At 37.2% G+C, this 20,031-nt stretch overlaps 1 protein-coding gene across 1 annotated transcript in view; it reads left to right on the top strand.

Annotated features, from left to right (window-relative positions):
- Positions 1-20,031, top strand: part of si:ch211-246m6.5 (von Willebrand factor D and EGF domain-containing protein) — a 393,193-nt gene that overhangs the window by 354,475 nt on the left and 18,687 nt on the right. Inside the window, exons 22-25 of the mRNA XM_028806510.2 lie at positions 7,931-8,809; positions 9,805-9,900; positions 13,429-13,524; positions 17,244-17,339. Of these exons, the coding sequence (XP_028662343.1) occupies positions 7,931-8,809; positions 9,805-9,900; positions 13,429-13,524; positions 17,244-17,339 (1,167 nt within the window). The remainder of the gene's footprint in view (positions 1-7,930; positions 8,810-9,804; positions 9,901-13,428; positions 13,525-17,243; positions 17,340-20,031) is intronic.

Genomic DNA, 20,031 nt, shown 5'->3' with positions numbered 1-20,031 from the left:
TAGTCGCAAGTTGGTGCAACTTTAAAAAACATGTATCTCTTATGTACAGCTATCCTTTTGGAACTAACATGTATTCTTTTCATCTTTCAAGAAAAAAAAAAGCATAACTACTATTTCCCAATAATAGTGATCTGGAATTTCGAAATAAAGTTGTGGTAAACCTATATTATAAATTATTATTATGTTCACGGCAGTTATCACAAAATCTGGAAATATTTGTATTTCTTCCTGTGTTTTAACTGCTTTGTCTAAGAATGTGATTTACTTCAGAAGAGGTTTTTAGTGGTAATTCTTTATGACAGTTGCCTGTTATGTAATATGTATATGGTTATTTTTCATGTTTTAGTGAAATGGTAAATTTGAGGATCAGATGAAATCCATTACTTTTTTTTACCTGCTGTCAAAAATCAACATGGTTATAAAATGAATTTTCGAACAGCAATGAGTCTTTCACCTTTACTTTAAAAACAATTATGGTATGCAAATGAACCTATTATTATTGAAATTGTATTTGTCAAAAGGTTTCAATTGACTTAATTCAGAGAGATCAAAGTTAGCTGCTTAGTTTTCCCATTGAGTACAATTATCCGATCACAGAGGATCTTCTATCAAGATACCAAAAAAAACTGTATTTTACAAAGAGTACACCACATTCAGCTTATCTTAATTTTTCCTCTCCTGCTGGCTATCACTATTTCTCTTAGCTGTATGGGATTGTATGTGCTCCTTTATTCTGCATGGTTTTTCCTTCCCCATTCTAAAACATGCAGGTTGCTGACTTTGAATGGACCCAGTGCGGGTGAGCAGTAGTAGTAGTAGTAGTACAACTGTCACATGTATAGAGTACAGTGAAATTCTTAGTTGTATGTCTGACCATGCAACATTTCATCTATTTCTAGAAACCATAATAAAAAAGAATAAATTAAATGAATTTTTCAAAACAATATAATTTTTCTTTACCATCCTGTTGCTTTATTCTGGTGACTCTGCCTTTATAAATATTAAATACTTTTTTTATTCTAGTGTCACAGAGAGCCAACGGTTGTTGTTTCAACACAAGGCAAAGGGTATAAATCATAAGACTTGAACAGTAAATTAATAAATAAGTGGTGACATATAGGTGAGTGTGCCCTGTGACTGACTAGTGCTCCATCCACTGTAGGGTTAGACACGGTCTTTTGGGAATCCTCAAGTAGATAAGAGGGTTAGACAATGGAGTGATGAATGATGCTTTGTTTATTGTGTAATGTTACAAGTTTGGCACAGCTGGTTATCTTTACTATTTCACAGCTCCATTATTTTTTTTATCAACTTGCTACATAGGCTGTGTCTGGGTCTAGATTGCATATTCTGTTCCTTTCTGTGTGGGGTTTTCTCTGAGTATTCCAGTTTTCTGCCATATCCCAAAGATGTGCCCGATAGGTTAAATCAGTGACACTAAATTAGCCCAACATAGAGTGAGTGTGAATGTGTATATGAATGTGTCCTGCAATGGGATAGAGCTCTACCCTGGGTTACTGTAGTTCCAACCTTGCTGCCTACTGGAATTGTTTTTTGGCCTTCATACTGAAATGCATGCACTGTAAGCTTAGATTTTGTCTTATATATTATACACTGAAATATGCACAAGGTATGCCGAGATATTGTCTCATTCACTATATGCCAGTGTTTCCCAAACTCGGTCCTGGTGAACCCCTGTGGCTGCAGGTTTTTGATCCAACCGGATTCCTAATCAGTGGCAACACCTGATAGCACTGATCTCATTTAATTAGCTGGTTTTTTTTTTTCTTTTATTCGACATTCAGAAAAGCATAGCAGCATGATTTTTACATTTATAAGACATTTAGAAATATTTCTGCTTTTGCTTTAGATTTAAATGCTTAACTCTCTTTTGTTGATTTCATTATACTTTGCCCTTTCTCTGTGCAGTTTTCCCCCCTTTGTTGTATCTTAATAATGACAATTTAAAATGAGCAGAGCAGACAAGCAGGCAAACAACACTAAATAATTAAAGCCTGCAAGTACTTTAGCAACCGACCCACTAATGAGTAAATAATGGGTTAATTAAACAATTAGAAGACCTAGAAAAGTAGAATGAAAATCAAAATGAAAATACTGTTAAAAAGAAAAAAAAAACATTATTCCTATATAACTGCTTGGTACATTTTAATTTTTTTTTTTTTTTTAGCAAACTTAGTTTTCTAAATTCTATATTGTTCCCTAAACACAGAACTTGGGAAATATCAGTTCACTTAATTAGCCCAGGAGTTCAACTAAAAACAGAAGCTGGTTGGAACAAAAACCTGCAGCCACAGGGGTTCACGAGGACCGAGTTTGGGAAACACATAAATAGGCAAATACTTTTAATAGTAAGCTTGACTGTTCCAGACTTGTGACGTGCTTAAATTCACTTAATTTGTCACATATTGGCACTCAAGTAACAGCTGAAAGAGTCATGAAGGTTGTGATTTTTTTTCTGTATTGTGCTTCCTTCAGAGCAGTATCTAGACTTGCACAAGTACATCACTCCTACTGCCACTATGTCGAGATGTTGTACTAGAAGAATCTGTTCAGTGTTACTTTACGGATAGACTTCATTGAATCAGTTCACTTACTGTATATTTTGTTTTTTTTCATTCAATTCCGTTCTCAAAACAGCTTAATCCAATTCATGGTCTTACAGAAGGGAGTGTTGAATAGCATAACATATGTTATGTTGTCAAGTCAAGTCAAGTCAAGTTGGGGAGCATGCACTGGTACAGTGCATTGCTGCACCCACCACACAATAAAATGGCTCGGGATCCCAGTTGGCAACCCCCCAGGCAGACACACGGTACAGTCCCACCCTCCGGAAATGATCCTCTATCTGCTGCAGCCAGGTATTACGTGGGCAACCCCTTGGCTCGGTCCAGCCACTCGGGTCCCCAACAATGAGGATCCTACGAGCTGGATCACCCTCAGGGAATCGCTTCACATGGTCGTAGTGCCGTAACTGTCCCTCAGACTCCTCGCTCAAGCTCTCAAGAACCCCAATCAGAGCCTCCATTGACTCCGTGATATGTTGTCTCAGGTTACAAATACAATGTCTAAGATCTAAAAAACTGGGAAATATTGAAAAAAACTTATTCCAATACCTGAAAAGGAAAGCTGACTGAATGCAAAGACTTCCAGAGAACCATTCTGATCCCAGTAGTTGTGATGTGTTTTAATGTATTTTTTTCTTCATCCTTTATAAATAGATATGTTACATCAATTTGATCCTCATCAGTTTGCCAATACAGTTAAAGGTTTGATTCAAGGATGAAGCAATAATCCTCCTGAATTGATTATACATAGTTAACAGCTGGAGAAGTAAAGCAGGCAGAGATATTCATATCTATTTCCACATGTACATTGTCACAAACACATTCTTGCATTTATCTAATGGACTAGTGAGAGTGGTATAATACAAACAGCATTTAATGAATATCAACACAGTGAATGCAGCATCATATATTAAATGCATAATCAGACAATATATACAAGAAATACTCAGACAGACGGCAGATTGTGAATCTTCCACATTCTCATCACACACAGACAGTGCTCTAGTATTACAGACAAATGGTGCCCTCGTCAAATTTGCTGATAGTGCACTGTTGTTGGATCTCTGCTTTGTCAGTGACAAGGATGAGGATATAAAGGATGTAACCAGATAGTGCACATAAAATATATTTATCTTGAAAGTAAGGAAGAATAATTAAGTGACTATTGATTTTAGAATGAAAAAGCAAACATAAAACTAAACTGCTCATCAATAACAATAACACACTAGATGTAGTTTAGCATTGCACATACTTGAGTATCATTATATTAAGTTATTATTGTGGAACTCCATTATTAATGCAGTTTATGGAAAACCCAAGAAACCCTTAGCACAACTAAGTAATTTTAAGGTTGATACAACAAGTTTAACACTATTTTAAACCCATGTAGATGGTATGTACCTCTGCTGTATTCAGTGCCTGGGAAGAGCAGTGACAGTCCAAAGCAGAAATAAATTAAATAAGATCATTACGATGAAATATGTTTAAAACTTTACAGAAATTCATTGCACAGAGAATACATCATCAAAAATATTTGTAGAATGATAATTGACTGTTTATATCATTTGTTCAAAGAATATGTACAACTCCCTATTGTCCGGTAATATTCCATACTGCAAACTGTTTTAAAGAGGACAGTTAACTGGGTCAATGCTGTTAGATTTAATTTAATTATAATATGTTCAAAAAATAGGAAACCAATTCAACTAAAATATTTCTGCTTCTCTTTGATCAATCTTTGTTAGGTGTCAATTAGAAGTACTGTACTAATTACAGTATGCTAGTAACGTAAATGATATGTCCGGTATAGATAGATGTGTCTGAAGAAATGGCTTATTTAGTTTCTTGCTGGGATACCTCAATTCTTAGTTGCATCTAGCTTTTCAAGGTTCTCTCAAGTAAAAGAGCAGCAGTACATAAAACAGGGATAAATAAAAACTCTTGCAGAAACACACATTATATTCTAGTTTTGTCATATCATATAGGTTTCCAAATCTGAAATTCCAAAATCCGAAACTGAAACCAATGTTGTTCAGTTGCAACGATAGTGTTGGAGTCGGTGAAAGTTTGAAAGAATTGGCAGCTACGTATCTTCTTTTATAATACGCTACCGTGGCTGTCCATTTGTCTGACCAGGATTTTAAATCACCTGTAGCTCGCAAATCATTTGACCTATTGACCTGAAATTTGGTACACATATACTACGCGACATCTGCTATCTGGTTTTGGGGTGATGATTGACCTCCAAGGTTATTCCTTTTTTTATTTTTATTTTATTTTATTGTAGAATCAACTCTCGGCAGCGACCAGAAGGGCGGCCATGCTGCACATGCGTACGGGCGCTGTTCTCATCCCTACCACCTTTGCCGTCACTTCCCCTACTTCTTTATATCCTAAATCATTCTTGATGCAGGTTGAAGACTTAAGTGCCAGCTTAAGTATAAAATTAAGGAAAACATACTAAGTAATTGCAGCACAACCACTGACTTAATCAGTTTTAACTTGAAAAGATGCCGACGAAGGAAGAGAAGATGCGGGCCGCTAGGGTGGAGAAAAGAACAGCTGCTCAGGAAGCAGCAAGCACATCAATCTCTGAGCAAACAAATGCTAAACATACAGAGAAAGAGTACGAAAACTATGAGTGTTCAAGTCAAGTGTATTTACTGCACGTTATCGTGCAGTGTGCCATCACTGGTACGAAAATATGAATTGTATGCATTCAAAGGAAATGTGTTACACCCATCAAAAGGAGGTGAAAAGGACTGTTGTTAAGAGAGTCAAAAGAAAAGAGCCACAGAAGATGCAGATTTCAGCATTCAAAACACCCAAATCATTAAATGTGCCTAGTGGCACCAGTATAGAAGCATGGACAAGGTTGCATAGCATTCACCTTCTATCTGCACATATTCTAAATGAATAACTAAAGGAAGTTAACATTACTGTCTACCTGGAAATGCAAACATACCATGACAAAATATAGCTGTAGCGTTTTAATATGCAGTATATGAATAGACCACAATACTTATCTAAACTCTATTTGCTGTTATGTCATACAATGATGCAGTAGTTAAAATGACAGAAAGACATTGTAGCAGACAGATACAGATTTTTAAAGGTGGGAAGTCAGGTAGCTGCAGTGGTCTACAGGTGTGTGTGTCTGTCTGTCTCTACTGACATTGTGCTCATTTCAATGTACAAATTAATCATTAAGCTTCAGTTACCTTCTGCTACTGATCTACTGGCGCAGATCACCACCACGGAAAACCAGAAAAAGAACAGCAGAGAAAGTAGGGGTTAATACGGATTTCAGAGCCACCAAGAATGATAATGATAATTAAATGCATGAATATCAGGGTTAAACTAAAATGAAGCTATGAGAAAGCCATGTTAAAATAATGGGGTTTTAGCAGTTTTTTTAAAGTGCTCCACTGTATTAGCCTGGCGAATTTCTATTGGTAAGCTGTTCCAGATTTTAGGTCCATAACAGCAGAAGGCTGCCTCACCACTTCTTTTAAGTTTAGCTCTTGGAATTATATGCAGACACCCATTTGAAGATCTAAGGTCACGATTTGGAGTGTAAGGTGAAAGACATTCTGAAATATAGGATGGGGCGAGATTATTTAAGACTTTGTAAACCATAAGCAGTATTTTAAAGTCAATTCTAAATGACACAGGTAACCAATGTGCCTTTTCCTAGTTAAGATTCTAGCACCTGCATTCTGCACTAGTTGCAAATGATTGATGACTTTTTTGAGGAGCCCTGAGAAGACTGAGTTACAGTAATATAGTCAACTAAAAACAAAAGTGTGAACTAATTTCTTAGTGTCTTAGGCCTAACGTTTTGCTATATTTCTAAGTGAAAAAATGCTGTCCTAGTAATCTGATTAATATGTGATTTAAAATTTAGGTCAGAGTCAATAATTACCACTAAATTCTTTACCTCTGTCTTGACTTTTAATCCTAATGGATCAAGTTTATTTCTAATACCCTCATTATATCCATTTTTGCCAATCACTAAAATTTCTGTTTTCTCCTTATTTAGTTTGAGACATTATGTCAGTGAACCAAGAGAGTCGGGGTTATCAGGCACTACTGATAAATACAGTTGTGTGTCGTCAGCATAGCTGTGGTAGCTCACATTATGCCTTGAGATAATCTGACCTAACGGAAGCATGTAAATCAAAAAGAGCAGTGGACCCAGGATAGAGCCTTGCGGAATACCATATAGAATATCATGTGTCTTTGAAGTATAATTACCACAGCTAACAAAGAATTTTCTACCTACCAGGTAGGACTCAAACCAATTTAAGACACTGCCAGAGAGGCCCACCCATTGACTAAGGCGATTTCTAAGAATATTATGATCGATGGTATCAAATGCAGCACTCAGATCTAAGAGGATGAGGACAGATAAACAGCCTCTGTCTGCATTTACCCGCAAGTCATTTAGTACTTTAATGAGTGCAGTTTCTGTACTGTGATTTGTTCTGAAACCCGACTGAAACTTATCAAGAATAGCATGTTTATTGAGGTGGTCATTTAGCTTCATAATGACTGCCTTCTCTAGGATTTTACTTAAGAAAGGCTATTTAGATATACAGTAGGTATAAAGTCACTGGGTCAGCAATGCAAAAGGAACATATCACCAACTAGTAAGCCAGTGGTTCTCAAACTGTGGGGCGGGCCCCCCTAAGGGGGCGCGAAGTAACAAAAAGGGGGGCGCGAAGATGTGAAAAAAAGAAAACAAGAATCAAAAATATGAAAAATACATCTATTGAAACCAAAACAAATTAACTTAAACTACATTCTGATAGTAGAAAAATAAATATAGAGTTAGATAAATGTTGATAAAAGTTAAGTAGGTATAATAAAATATGCATCTATGATATATCATTAATTAAAAAAGAACAAATTGGTATTAGTGGGATCCTTTCAAAAAAATGTTAGGGGGGGTGCAATTAAAACTGTTATGAAAACTCGGGTCGCAAATACTTAAAGGTTGAGAAACGCTGTAGTAAGCAGTGCAGAAATATGATGCTGCCATATGAATAATATTTTACTGGCTTCAGTACAAAAGGTGGAAGTTACGTGTGCCAAGCACCAAAAGAATACCAGAGGCTAAAGTGCTTGGTTCCAACATTGAAGAACTGTTGTTAAAGAGTTATATTTATGTTATGAGCCTGCCCTATCCTTAAGATAGCTGAGACATTGAATTGTACAATTGAAACTTTGCTTCACATGAATGTTTAATTTGTTCAGGTGTTTTATTGAAATAAAGTGCAGAAGAAATGGTTTATGTTCTTTTTGCAATCTGTTATTCCAGTTTTGTTTGTTCTTTCTTGCAGCACCACCAAAACGTGTTTCACTGATTCCAGAAGTTAACAAATTTAGAGCTAATGGTACAGAAGATGTTGCTCAGCTCCATTTATCTACAGTACCTTCAATGGATCAAGAAGCAGAAGCTACAACCCCAGCTCCTCAGAGACATTTTCAGACTATCAATAGTGAGCTTCAGAATGCTCAACAAATGACACTGCTTCCTAATAACATTAATAATCCAGCCTCAGGAATTCAAAACAGTAAATTGGTCAATGATTCTTTTCATCCTCAGATGACAACAGTTAATAAAAACACCATGGGTGGTGAGTTGTTGGAAGATGTTAAAAAAGGAGGCTTTTCACCAAATCATAATGAAAGCTTCAAATTTATTACTATAGCCAAAAGACCATCACAAACACAAATGTCAGATCAAAGTCAAGGTTTTGCAGTTTTCCTCTCAAAACACCCTATCCAGACCTCATCTTCTGGAATAGAGAAAAAGACCATAACTATGATGACTACAAGACCTATGCCTCAATTACCTTCTAAAACTAGAAGTCCACAGACATCAGCCTTGACGATGGCTTTTCAGTCATCACCATACACTTTATCCGATCTTTCTGATCCTAGTCTGTTGGCAAGTCTGCTGAAAATTACTGAGCAACCTGTGGTTCCACCTCAGCTCACTACAGCTAGAAAGGCATATACTTCAACATTTAATGTTGTGTCTTCCCAGCAGATATCATTAGCATCACCATCAAAACATTTCATAGTTACATCCAGGAAAGGTGGCTGTGCTGACTTGCCATGCTTCAGTGGGGTTCACTGTGAGCCCACTATTGAGGGAGACTTTAAGTGCGGTGCATGCCCTGCCGGATACACTGGAAATGGAATCACATGCAAAGGTAGACTTATTTTATTTACCCTTCTAAATTAACTGTAGATAAAAATGATAATTGTGAATTTGTAACTCTGAAGTACATTTCAGAATTTCTTCCATACTGTCTTACAAAACAATATCATAGTTTGACTTCAGAATGAAGTAAAAGTGTTGCAGAAAATACTCAGTAAATATAAAAGCATGGAGTCATGGTTATATACAGTAAGTTGTCCTTTTTAACTCCAACTCAAAGAGGCTCACTGTGGGAGCAGCAAGGCTCTCCATAGCTAGTCTGATCAGCTCCTGTTATCATTTAGGCTCATCATATACAGTATGTATACATTTCAGTCCCACCAATGAGCACTCAGATAAGAGGTACATTATAGCAATACCCCTTTGCCATTAAATAACATCCAAAGGTTCCAAAGTAGTTAATCATTAAAAGTCCAGTCTAAACTTTTGATTTACAGAATACCTTAGCATAATAGGCAGGCAGTTTCAAGCACCTTTTTTCTTTTCCCTTACAAAACGCAAACCTTTTATCTCTACCATTACTCTTCTGTATCTCACAGGAGTTATTGACTGCATGTTTGTTAAGCCTACTGCTTAGTAACTAATATCATTATCACCTGCAATGTTAAAAAAGCTTGAAACTTTGACCTTAAGATACCTTTATTTAATGTTTGACTGAGGCTATTAGCAAAATCACAAAATTGTGGGTTAATTTATTCTTTAAAACTTAGTATCTCATTCATCGCTACACTGTAAAAGTGACTCAAATATTTGTAAATTCCTGTCGTTTGATAAATTATTTTATACATCTGGCAATCTGATATACAGTATAACTGCTGTTTTCTTCAGACATTTGCTTTATATTTATACAGTGCAATAGATCTACAAAAGTGAGATTATGTCTAGTGATTTTTGAAAGAAAAAAGGTATTAGTCATTTTTATAGAGAACAGAGGCTCCCTAAAAAATGTAAGTGATTTTTAATGTTTTTTGATGTTTGTTTTACAAGCTATCTGCCGTTACCCTTGTGGGAAGAATATGGAATGTGCTGCACCTAATACATGCCGTTGCAAGACAGGATACACTGGTCACAACTGTCATATTGGTAGGAAGATTTGTTTACTCTTAAATATACTGTGTTGCAAAATGTCTTTATTTACTTTAGCACATCACAGTTGTAAATATGAACAATGTATCCATCAATTTACTTTATGTTGTTGCATTTATGGTCAACAGCATCACAAGACACCTTACAATGCAAAAAATAGGCTATCAAATGCCTGTTTCAAGAAGAAAATATTTTGGGACCAATGAAAGTGTTTATAATAATGTCAGTGGATTATTGGTTAAGCTTTTTATTTACTGGTTAGATGGACTAATATTATGCAGATATGTAACACTTAAATATAATTCTTGATTCTCAATGTAGATATCACTCCAAAATATATATTATTCAATCAATCACGTGTGCTGATCTAAAAAATTAGTTTATATTCAGGTGGTTTAGAAATTATTCAGACACCACTAACTTTCTGCACACTTTATTGTGTCCATCCATCCATTATCCAACCTGCTGAATCCGAACACAGGGTCACGGGGGTCTGCTGGAGCCAATCCCAGCCAACACAGGGCACAAGGCAGGAAGCAATCCCGGGCAGGGTGCCAACCCACCGCAGGACACACACAAACACACCAAGCACACACTAGGGCCAATTTAGAATCGCCAATCCACCTAACCTGCATGTCTTTGGACTGTGGGAGGAAACCGGAGCGCCCGGAGGAAACTCACGCAGACACGGGGAGAACATGCAAACTCCATGCAGGGAGGACCCGGGAAGCGAACCCAGGTCCCCAGGTCTCCCAACTGCGAGGCAGCAGCGCTACCCACTGCGCCACTGTGCCGCCCCACTTTATTGTGTTCAATATTTAATTTTAAATGGATAAATTTGCCATTTTTGACCATAACCTGTTTTCAAAAAGTTTTGCAAATTAATAATTTTAAGTATTCAGACCCTTTGCTGAAGCACTCCAAACTGTGGTCAAGTGTATCGAGTTTGATTTAATTATCTATGAGATGTGTCTAGAATTTGATTAGAGTTCACCGGTGTCAAACTGAATTGGCTGGACTTAGTTTAGAAAGGCACACACGCATGTATAGGAGGTCCCACAATTCATACAGCATGTCAGGACAAAAACCAAGCCATGGAGTCCAAGGAACTCTCTGTAGACCTCCATGATCAGATTGTGGTGAGGTACAGATCAGGCTAAGGAATTAAAATAATTTCTAAAGCTTTGAGTGTTCTCCAGAGCACAGTGGCTTCAATAATTGTGAAAAGCAAGAAGTTTGGAACCACCAGGATGCTTCTTAGTTTTGGCCATCTGACCAAACAGAGTAACAAGGCAAGCAGGTGACCAAGCAAGAGGTGACCAAGAATTAAATAGTCGCTATTACAGAGCTTCAGAAGTACTTTGATTTGATAGGAGAATCTACCATCTCAGCAGCACTCCATCAATCAGGTGTTTATGATAAAAGGGCTAGATTGAAGAAAGTCAGCCTTGAGTAAAAGGTATATGGCAGCCTGCTTGGAGTATGCCAAATGGCATTTAAAAGTCTCTGGTCTCATGAGATAAACATTAAACTCTATGAGCAGAACTCCAAGCACTATGTCTGACACAGTCCAGTCACTGCTCATAATCTGCATAATACCATCCCTATAATGAATCGTGGTGGTGACACCAGCAGCAAACTATGGAGGAGCTGCTCAGCAGAAGGAACAGGAAGACAGGGTCAGAATTGAAGGAAACATAAATGCAGCCAAATACAGAGAGGTGCATCAAGAAATCCTGCTACGGTGTGCACATAACCTCAGACTAGGGCAACAAGTAACCTTTCAGAATGACAATGACCTGAGGCATATAGCTAAGACAACACTGGAGTGCCTTTGGGACAAGTATCTGACTGTACTTGAGTGGCCCAGCCAAAACCAGGATTTAAACCCCATAGAACATCTGTGCAGAGACCTGAAGATGGAAATTTACAGGAGCTTCCAATCCAATCTAATGGAGCTTGAGAGGACCTGCCAGGTAGAATGTGATAAACTGCCCAAGTCCACACATTCAAAGCTTGTTGAGACTTACTCAAGAAGACTTAGCACTTTGTAGAAGCCCCTTTTTTTCAGCAATTACAGCTCTGAATTAAATGTCTAAATACATGTATACATGAGAGATTTCAGTTTTTGATTTTTCATAAATTTGCAAACCTTTCTGAAAACATGTCTTCACTTAGTTAGTATGGGTTACTGAGTGTAGATTGATGGGCAAAAATGAAAGCTTATCCATTTAAAATTACATCTACAACATAATGAAGTGTGCAGAAAATGAAGGGGTGTAATACTTTCTGAAACCAGTTTATAAATGTTAGAAAGTTTTTCTTCTCGCAAAGAAGCACATGGAATAACTGAGTAAATGGTGTGGTGAAGAGTACGACTTTACGAACCTTTAAATCTTGACTTGATATTATTTCACAAAAACTATGTGAATAGGATGGAGGACTTTGTTGGGCCAAATGGCCTGTCCTCATTACAATATATATATATATATATATATATATATATATATATATATATATATATATATATATATAGTAAGGTTTGTGAACTTTTTGGGACTCCCCCCAACGAGACAACATGCCGAAGAGTGTCCCAAAGCACGATCGCTGTGTCTGTGAAACACAGCTTACCAATTGTCGGAGCTACCACAGGCCTCCGGCGCTGCAGCGGCTCAACGCGCAAGCAAATCCGAGTGGCGGAAGTGCTGCTCTTGCACCCGGAAGCACTCCGGGCATCCCTGGAAAGGATCTTCCTCCATCTTCCCAGGTGTGGCGGAAGTGAATGTTTCCTGGGCTCTCTGAGGTTTGGGGCACCCCCTGGCGGTGGCCACAGGCCCCAATAGGCTTGAGCCTCCTTGCTCCTTTCCCATGGTTCCCTCAAGATCCAGGGCAGTTGCCCCCTCGTGGCCAGGGGGACATATACGCCACATCCCGGTCCTTCCAGGCGTCCTGGCTGGGTCTGTCCCCCACCGACATATATACACATATGTACACACACACACACATATAGTAGATACACATCTATACAAAGTTTTTCACTTGATTCAAAAGATAAGGTACAAAGAAGGTGCATGTATGTTCAGATAGGAAACTAGTCATTTGAATTCATGCTTTCTTAAAAGCTTTTTCTTTTAGTATTGCTCATTTCCTTACCAAACACATCCATGCCTATGAAACATTTATTTTATAGGCATAAGATTCTGTTGCTTATTACAAATATATTAGTGCATCAAAGCATCATGTAACATCTTATTTACTACTGTAAATGTCTTATCAGCTTTCAAGGGTGCAGGTAAACCTTCTTGCCCCTGACTCAGTCTGTCATTCCTTAGCTTTTGTTCAATCCCCAATCAGGTTCTGGTGAATCCTTTACATTGAAACATTTGAAGAATCTATGCAAAAACTACAATAAATATTGTATTTCTAGGTAGCAACCCTAAAAATGTAGGTATGATCAAACTCCTATTCAGTTCATGTTGTCTAGTTTTATATGCATTCACTGTACATTTGTAATTTTAATTTTAGCTATTTGTAAACCGGACTGTATAAACGGAGGGAAGTGTATTGCTCCAGATGTATGTGAATGCATGCAAGGATACCATGGAATAAGATGTGAGGACGGTAAGTACTGCATCATTTTTCTAAGTGTGTTTGGATTCTTCGTTACACTGGTTTTGTGCTTAGGTAGTAATGAGGTGTACACTTGTATTTGGTCTTTTTTTGTCCAAGCAAAGCCAGAGAGTGATGTAGATGACAATAAAGCCTGAGGCTGGCAAATATATTGTGAAAGAAATGAATTGTAAACATTCTTACCAGAGACAAAGATAATGGATAGTAAGTCACTTGGAGTAAGACTTTTGAAACACTCAAACAGCTTTTTTCGGTTTTCTAAATTCATTTTTCTATTAAAATGTACCAAAAACCTAGACCCTCTCCATACAAAATTGGGTTTTAAGGCAAGAACCAGCTCTAGTTGGGATTCCAGTCAATTCCAGAGCACACTTATGTACTCACCAACACTATCTCCCATAAAGCTAATGTAGAGCAACCATTTCTGGAACATGGGAGCAAGCCAGAGCACAGAACATGGAGAAAGCCAATTAGGGCATATGTATGATCGTTTTTTATTAAAATGCTGTCTGTGCAAGCCTGTGCTGTAATAAGCCTGGGGGCCTAGAAACTATTGAAATCATCAGAAAAAAAACTGAAATGTAGAGCTGTCAGGTAATTGAAAGGAACTACTCTGGGCATCTCTCTCCTAGGAGGTTCAATTTTGCCGACGTGCTCACCTTGCTTGTGTATTTACCAGCTAAGCGACTTTGTTTCTCTTCTGAGGTTTCGCTTTGCTGACGTGCTGGCCCTGCTTGTGTTATTAGCGGCTAAGCGAGTTTTCTGTTTCCTCGGAGGTGGAGTTCCACCTCACACTTCTGGGCTGGACAAACACACACACTTCCATGTGTAGACATTTATATATAAGAAGAGAATGAGAATTTTGTCTTTCTCGCTGAGTTGTCTGTCACCCAGTTGCCCCTGAACACTAAATCCAGATTTTCTTAATCTGTTAGAGCCCTGCTAGGCAGCCTACCATACATTGAAGATTTCAACTTTTTTTCTACATCTTAGGAAATTTTTCAAAATACAAACTACCAACTTCCCAGAATTAAATCGTACTTTGTCTAGCAATAGCTCTACAAGGAACCAAATAAAATAATGACAAAAATGTAAAAACACAATACTGTCAGCTTTACAAGAGGAACGACATATTAGTCTGTGATGCATGTAAATATAAATAAACATGCAATTTAAATAGGTAATATGATCATCCAGAAAAAAAATAATATTATGCCAACCAAACTAAACAAACTGATAAAAATAAACAAAAGGTTTAGTGCAATCATCTTTGCTACCATTAATCAACTAAGGTAATGAAAATGAACAGAATATACTTAAGGATGGGAAATATTTCAGTTGTACAGATCTAGAGCATATTTAATTTTCTCTCCTCGTTAAAATATATTTAAGATGTTAATTAAAATTTGTATAGTTTACAGGGGTGATACAATGGTTATGCTGCAGCCTTACAAGTCCTTGGAGCTGAATTCAAATTCTAGACCAGAATGCCTGTCTGCATTCTGAACATTCAGCTCTTTCCAGTGTTGCATAGTACACTTCACTTACTAAAGGGACAAACTTTTTACCCTTTTCTAACTATAATATGATAACAGCAAGTTTCTAACCTCCTCAGCATTATCTTTACCCCCCAAAAAACCAAGTCAAAAATCCCTGTAAGTGTAACAGAAATATTTAAATATCAAAACGTCAACAGGTATGTCTAGTGTCCACTGCTGTACTGATGCAGATTTCGTGGGCGTGCTTTGTGTGACATGTTTTGAAGCAGTCCCCAATGCATTGCCTGATGTTGCAGTTAGGACAGTGAGAGTGCGTTCCTGTGCATACTTTTCTTATAATATTATTTCTGTTGCTTGTCCATGAGAGGATAGAATGTCAGTGCCTGATCCACACAATCATTATGCCCCATGTGTTATTTTAGGCTACCACATTGACTTAGTGACTTCCACATTTCCTCTGACACAAACATTGACAGTTGCTACAGTGAACACTGCTTAGGGGGCTAATGTCTTTCTTGTCCTTCTACTTAATCACAATAATTCTGTCTTGTTACGACACACCCGCTTGCACTGTGGTGAACCTTAAGGCAACCAGATTCACCAGACATATCTCAGTGGTCCTGTCATACAGTGTCACATGCATCAGTTTCACTATCCATGTCAAAATCTGACGACTATTTCACATTGTTATCAATAATGCTTAATTCGATTAATTGCCCAGTTTCAGTTTGCTCTAAAACTGACTTTACAATTTTTTGTTTAAACACCATTGTGTTTTTGTTGAGGGCTCCGCCCCATTCATAAAAACTGAAGAGGTACCTTAGAGTGGCAAAACTCATAGAAATATTCGGGGGTTTTTTTGCAGCATAATGTTATTTTATTTGCAGGATGGCAGAAAAATACTGTCTCAAGAAAAGTAAAGTGGATCATTACGCGTCACCCCGAGTTTGACTTGGGCTTACCCGTATTTATATAGAACTCTGTGGGCCAGTCATGCTTAGGATTAACACCTAGAAGGTTAAGTAGTGTACAATTTATTTGAATAAACACAATTTAAGCTAAACACAAAATGCTAAATATTTAATGATTAATAAAAACAAGATCATGGTCAGCTGAAGACAAAGGAGAGGAAACTAAATCTCCACAGAAAGGCATTCCCAGAGGAAATAAACCACTGAGCGTTTCACAGTTAGTTATAACTAAGTTTCATTTATGATAACATGCATTAAACTGCCACCTTCTCCTAACTGGGAATTCTCCAATATATCATTAGTATGTGTTGAAGTCAACAACTATAAAAAACTGATGTATATGGAAAAGCAGATTGGGACAGTTTTTTTTTTTTCCAAATCCCTTTGGGGTTTCTCCTCCTTTTCAGATTCTGTTCTTCAACTCTAAAACAAACAGGTTAGGTTAATAGGAAAGTCTATATTTACCATGTGTAAGTGTGCCCTGCATTTAACTGGGATCCCCTTGAAGGCTGTTTGTAGCTTTGTGTCCAGTGCTTCTGAGAATAATTTTGGCCCACTCTGACCACATGGAATAAAACAGGTTCAGAAAATGAAGCTATGAAAAACAATGATTTTTATTATCTCAAAATGGCAAAAAATCAATTTGCTTTTTGAGATCTGTTCTGAGTTTTGTCACAATCTGCCAAGAATTCACTAATGTATTTCTAAGGTAAGGCATGTCCTGAACCATTTTATTTTATATTCTGTTCCGTTTTGCTTATATATTTTTTTTTATTTGATATAATTTGTTAATCCCAGATGAGAAATTGTCTTTTTGCATGACTTTTGAGGGTCAGAGATCAGGGTCAGCCATCGTACAGCAACCCTGGAGCAATTTTCAGGTTAAGGGACTTACTCAAAGCCTAAAATAACAGGATCTCTTCTGGCAGTAACAGGATTTGAACTGGCAACGCTCTAGATACCAGTGCAGATCCTTAGCCACAGGGCCACTACTTCATTTTATGTTAAAAGCCAGTTTAGATCAGGGGCTCATTTGCCAAGTAGCTCTCTGAGTCTGAGCTTCATGGATTGTATTGATAACATACTGTTGTAGTTGTGATTTTTTATTGGAATGTGTTTTGTTATTACATTAAATAAATGCATTATAACTCAAAATACTTATTAATCACTTCAGCAAAGAAAAGTAAGATATTGTCACTGAATTTGTTTCAAAATGTATTGTTTTTATGTTCAACTGTAGCTCTGTGTGATCCAGCCTGTAAAAACAGAGGCACCTGTGTGGCCCGGAATACATGCTCCTGTCCTTATGGATTCCTTGGACGAACCTGCGAAACCAGTAGGTGATCAAAAATTAATAAAGTCACCATTAAAGTAAAAGCAGAGTGGCACACTGGTATTTGTAAAAGGAGTGAAGCAGTCTAGATCAGCAGTGCCGTTTTTTTACTTGTCTCATCTGTTCCAATGATTTACATATTATTTAGCTGACATTGTTATCCAAGGTTACTTTACAACATTTGAGATACGATTGGTTACATTTCTTTTGTTTCTATACTTGGAGCATAGGCATTTGAGGCACACAGGCAAGTTTGCTTGATAATTAAAATTTACTTTTTTTTTTTCAAAACTAAAAACAGTTTATTTGTATACATATGCAGAAAACCTTTGCTAACTCTTCAGAGGCTGATTTTGTGTCCATCATGGCCACGCTGAACTTTTTTTTTCTGAAAATTAACTGTGTGTGAAAGATGTCAAAATTCTTTTTTTTATTACTCAAATTGTTGAAAACATACAAACTACAAATGTATAAACACTCTATTCATTATAATTTTGAAGCTTATATACCACTCCAAGCAATTAATTTCATGCATCAGTAATTCACACTGTTTGCAGTGCATGTTACACTAGTAGAGACACTGGTTTTTCTGCATGTTCCTACAGATTAATTGCATGGAGTCAATTGAGCTTCTAAGTGTAAACAAGTGTATTGACCCAAGCAGTTAAACATTAGTGAAAAATAAAACATCCAGTGTGTAAAATAGACAAAAATTCACTTTCTAACCCGCTTAGCCCTGAACAGGGTCTTGGGGGTACTGGAGCACATCTTAGCGTGCTTAAAGTGCAAGGCAGGAACAACAACAACAACAGCATTTATTTATATAGCACATTTTTATACAAATAATGCAGCTCAAAGTGCTTTACATGATGAAGAAAGAGAAAAAAAAACAAAATAAATAAGAATTTAAATAAGGGAACACTAATTAAAATAGAATAAAAGCAAGGTCCAATGGCCAGGGAGGACAGAAAAAACAAAAAAACTCCAGACAGCTGGAGAAAAAAAAATTAAAATCTCTAGGGGTTCCAGGCCACGAGATCGCCCAGACCCCTCTAGGCATTCTACCTAACATAAATTGTCCTCATTGTATTCAACTTGATGATGACGGTCATGTGGACTTCTGGCCTTGTAATCCATCAGTGTAGAGACATCACAGTGCTTTGATCAGGTGGTGGTGGCGCTGGTCGCCACCCCAGAAAAAGAACAGAAGAGAAAGTAGGGGTTAGTATGGATTTTGAATACAAATACCATGAATAATGATAATTAATTGAATATACAGAGCATCAGGATTAAACTAAGATGAAGCTATGAGAAAGTCATGTTAAAGTAATGTGTTTTCAGCATTTTTTTTTAAGTGCTCCACTGTATTAGCCTGGCGAATTCCTATTGGCAAGCTAGTCCAGATTTTAGGTGCATAACAGCAGAAGGCTGTCTCACCACTTCTTTTAAGTTTAGCTCTTGGAATTCTAAGCACACATTAATTTGAAGATCTAAGGTTACGATTTGGAGTGTAAAGTGTAAGACATTCCAAAATATAAGAAGGAGCGAGATTATTTAAGGCTTTGTAAACTATATGCAGGATTTTAAAGTCAATTCTAAATGACACAGGTAACCAGTGTAGTGACATCAAAACTGGAGAGATGTGCTCGGATTTTCTTTTCCTAGTTATGATTCTAGCAGCTGCATTCTGCACTAGTTGCAATCGATTTATGTCTTTTTTGGGTAGTCCTGAGAGGACAGCATTACAGTAGTCTAATCGACTGAAAACAAAAGCGTGGATTAATTTCTCAGCTTCTTGCAATGATTTAAGAGGTCTAACTTTTGCTATATTTCTTAAGTGGAAAAATGCTGTCCTAGTAATCTGATTAATATGTGATTTAAAATTCAGGTCAGAGTCAATAATTACCCCTAAATTCTTTACCTCCATCTTGACTTTTAATCCTAAGGCATCTAGTTTATTTCTAATAACCTCATTATATCCAATATTGCCAATCACTAAAATTAGTTTTTTTCTTTATTTAGTTTGAGAAAATTACTACTCATCCATTCAGAAACACAAGTAAGACATTGTGTCAGTGAATCAAGAGAGTCGGGGTTGTCAGGCGCTATTGATAAATACAGTTGTGTGTCATCAGCATAGCTGTGGTAGCTCACGTTATGCCCCGAGATAATCTGACCTAACGGAAGCATGTAAATCGAAAAGAGTTGCAGACCCAGGATAGAGCCTTGTGGAACACCATATAGAATATCATGGGTCTTTGAAGTATAATTACCACAACTTACAAAGAATTTTCTACCTGCCAGATAGGACTCAAACCAATTTAAGACACTGCCAGAGAGACCCACCCATTGACTGAGGTGATTTCTAAGAATATTGTGATCAATGGTATTGAATACAGCACTCAGATCTAAGAGGATGAGAACAGATAAATGGCCTCTGTCTGCATTTACCCACAAGTCATTTAGTACTTTAATGAGTGCAGTTTCTGTACTGTGATTTGTTCTGAAACCCGACTGAAACTTTTCAAGAATAGCATGTTTATTGAGGTGGTCATTTAGCTTCATAACGACTGCCTTCTCTAGGATTTTACTAAAGAAAGGCAGGTTAGATATAGGTATAAACTCACTTGGTCAGCAATGCAAAAGGAACATATCACCAACTAGTAAGCCAGTGGTTCTCAAACTGTGGGATGTG

This window comes from Erpetoichthys calabaricus, chromosome 8 (assembly GCF_900747795.2).
Source record: "Erpetoichthys calabaricus chromosome 8, fErpCal1.3, whole genome shotgun sequence".
Classification (NCBI taxonomy): Eukaryota; Metazoa; Chordata; class Cladistia; order Polypteriformes; family Polypteridae; genus Erpetoichthys; species Erpetoichthys calabaricus.
Note: the sequence above shows the minus strand (reverse complement) of the source record. Positions and strands in the feature narration are given on the sequence as shown.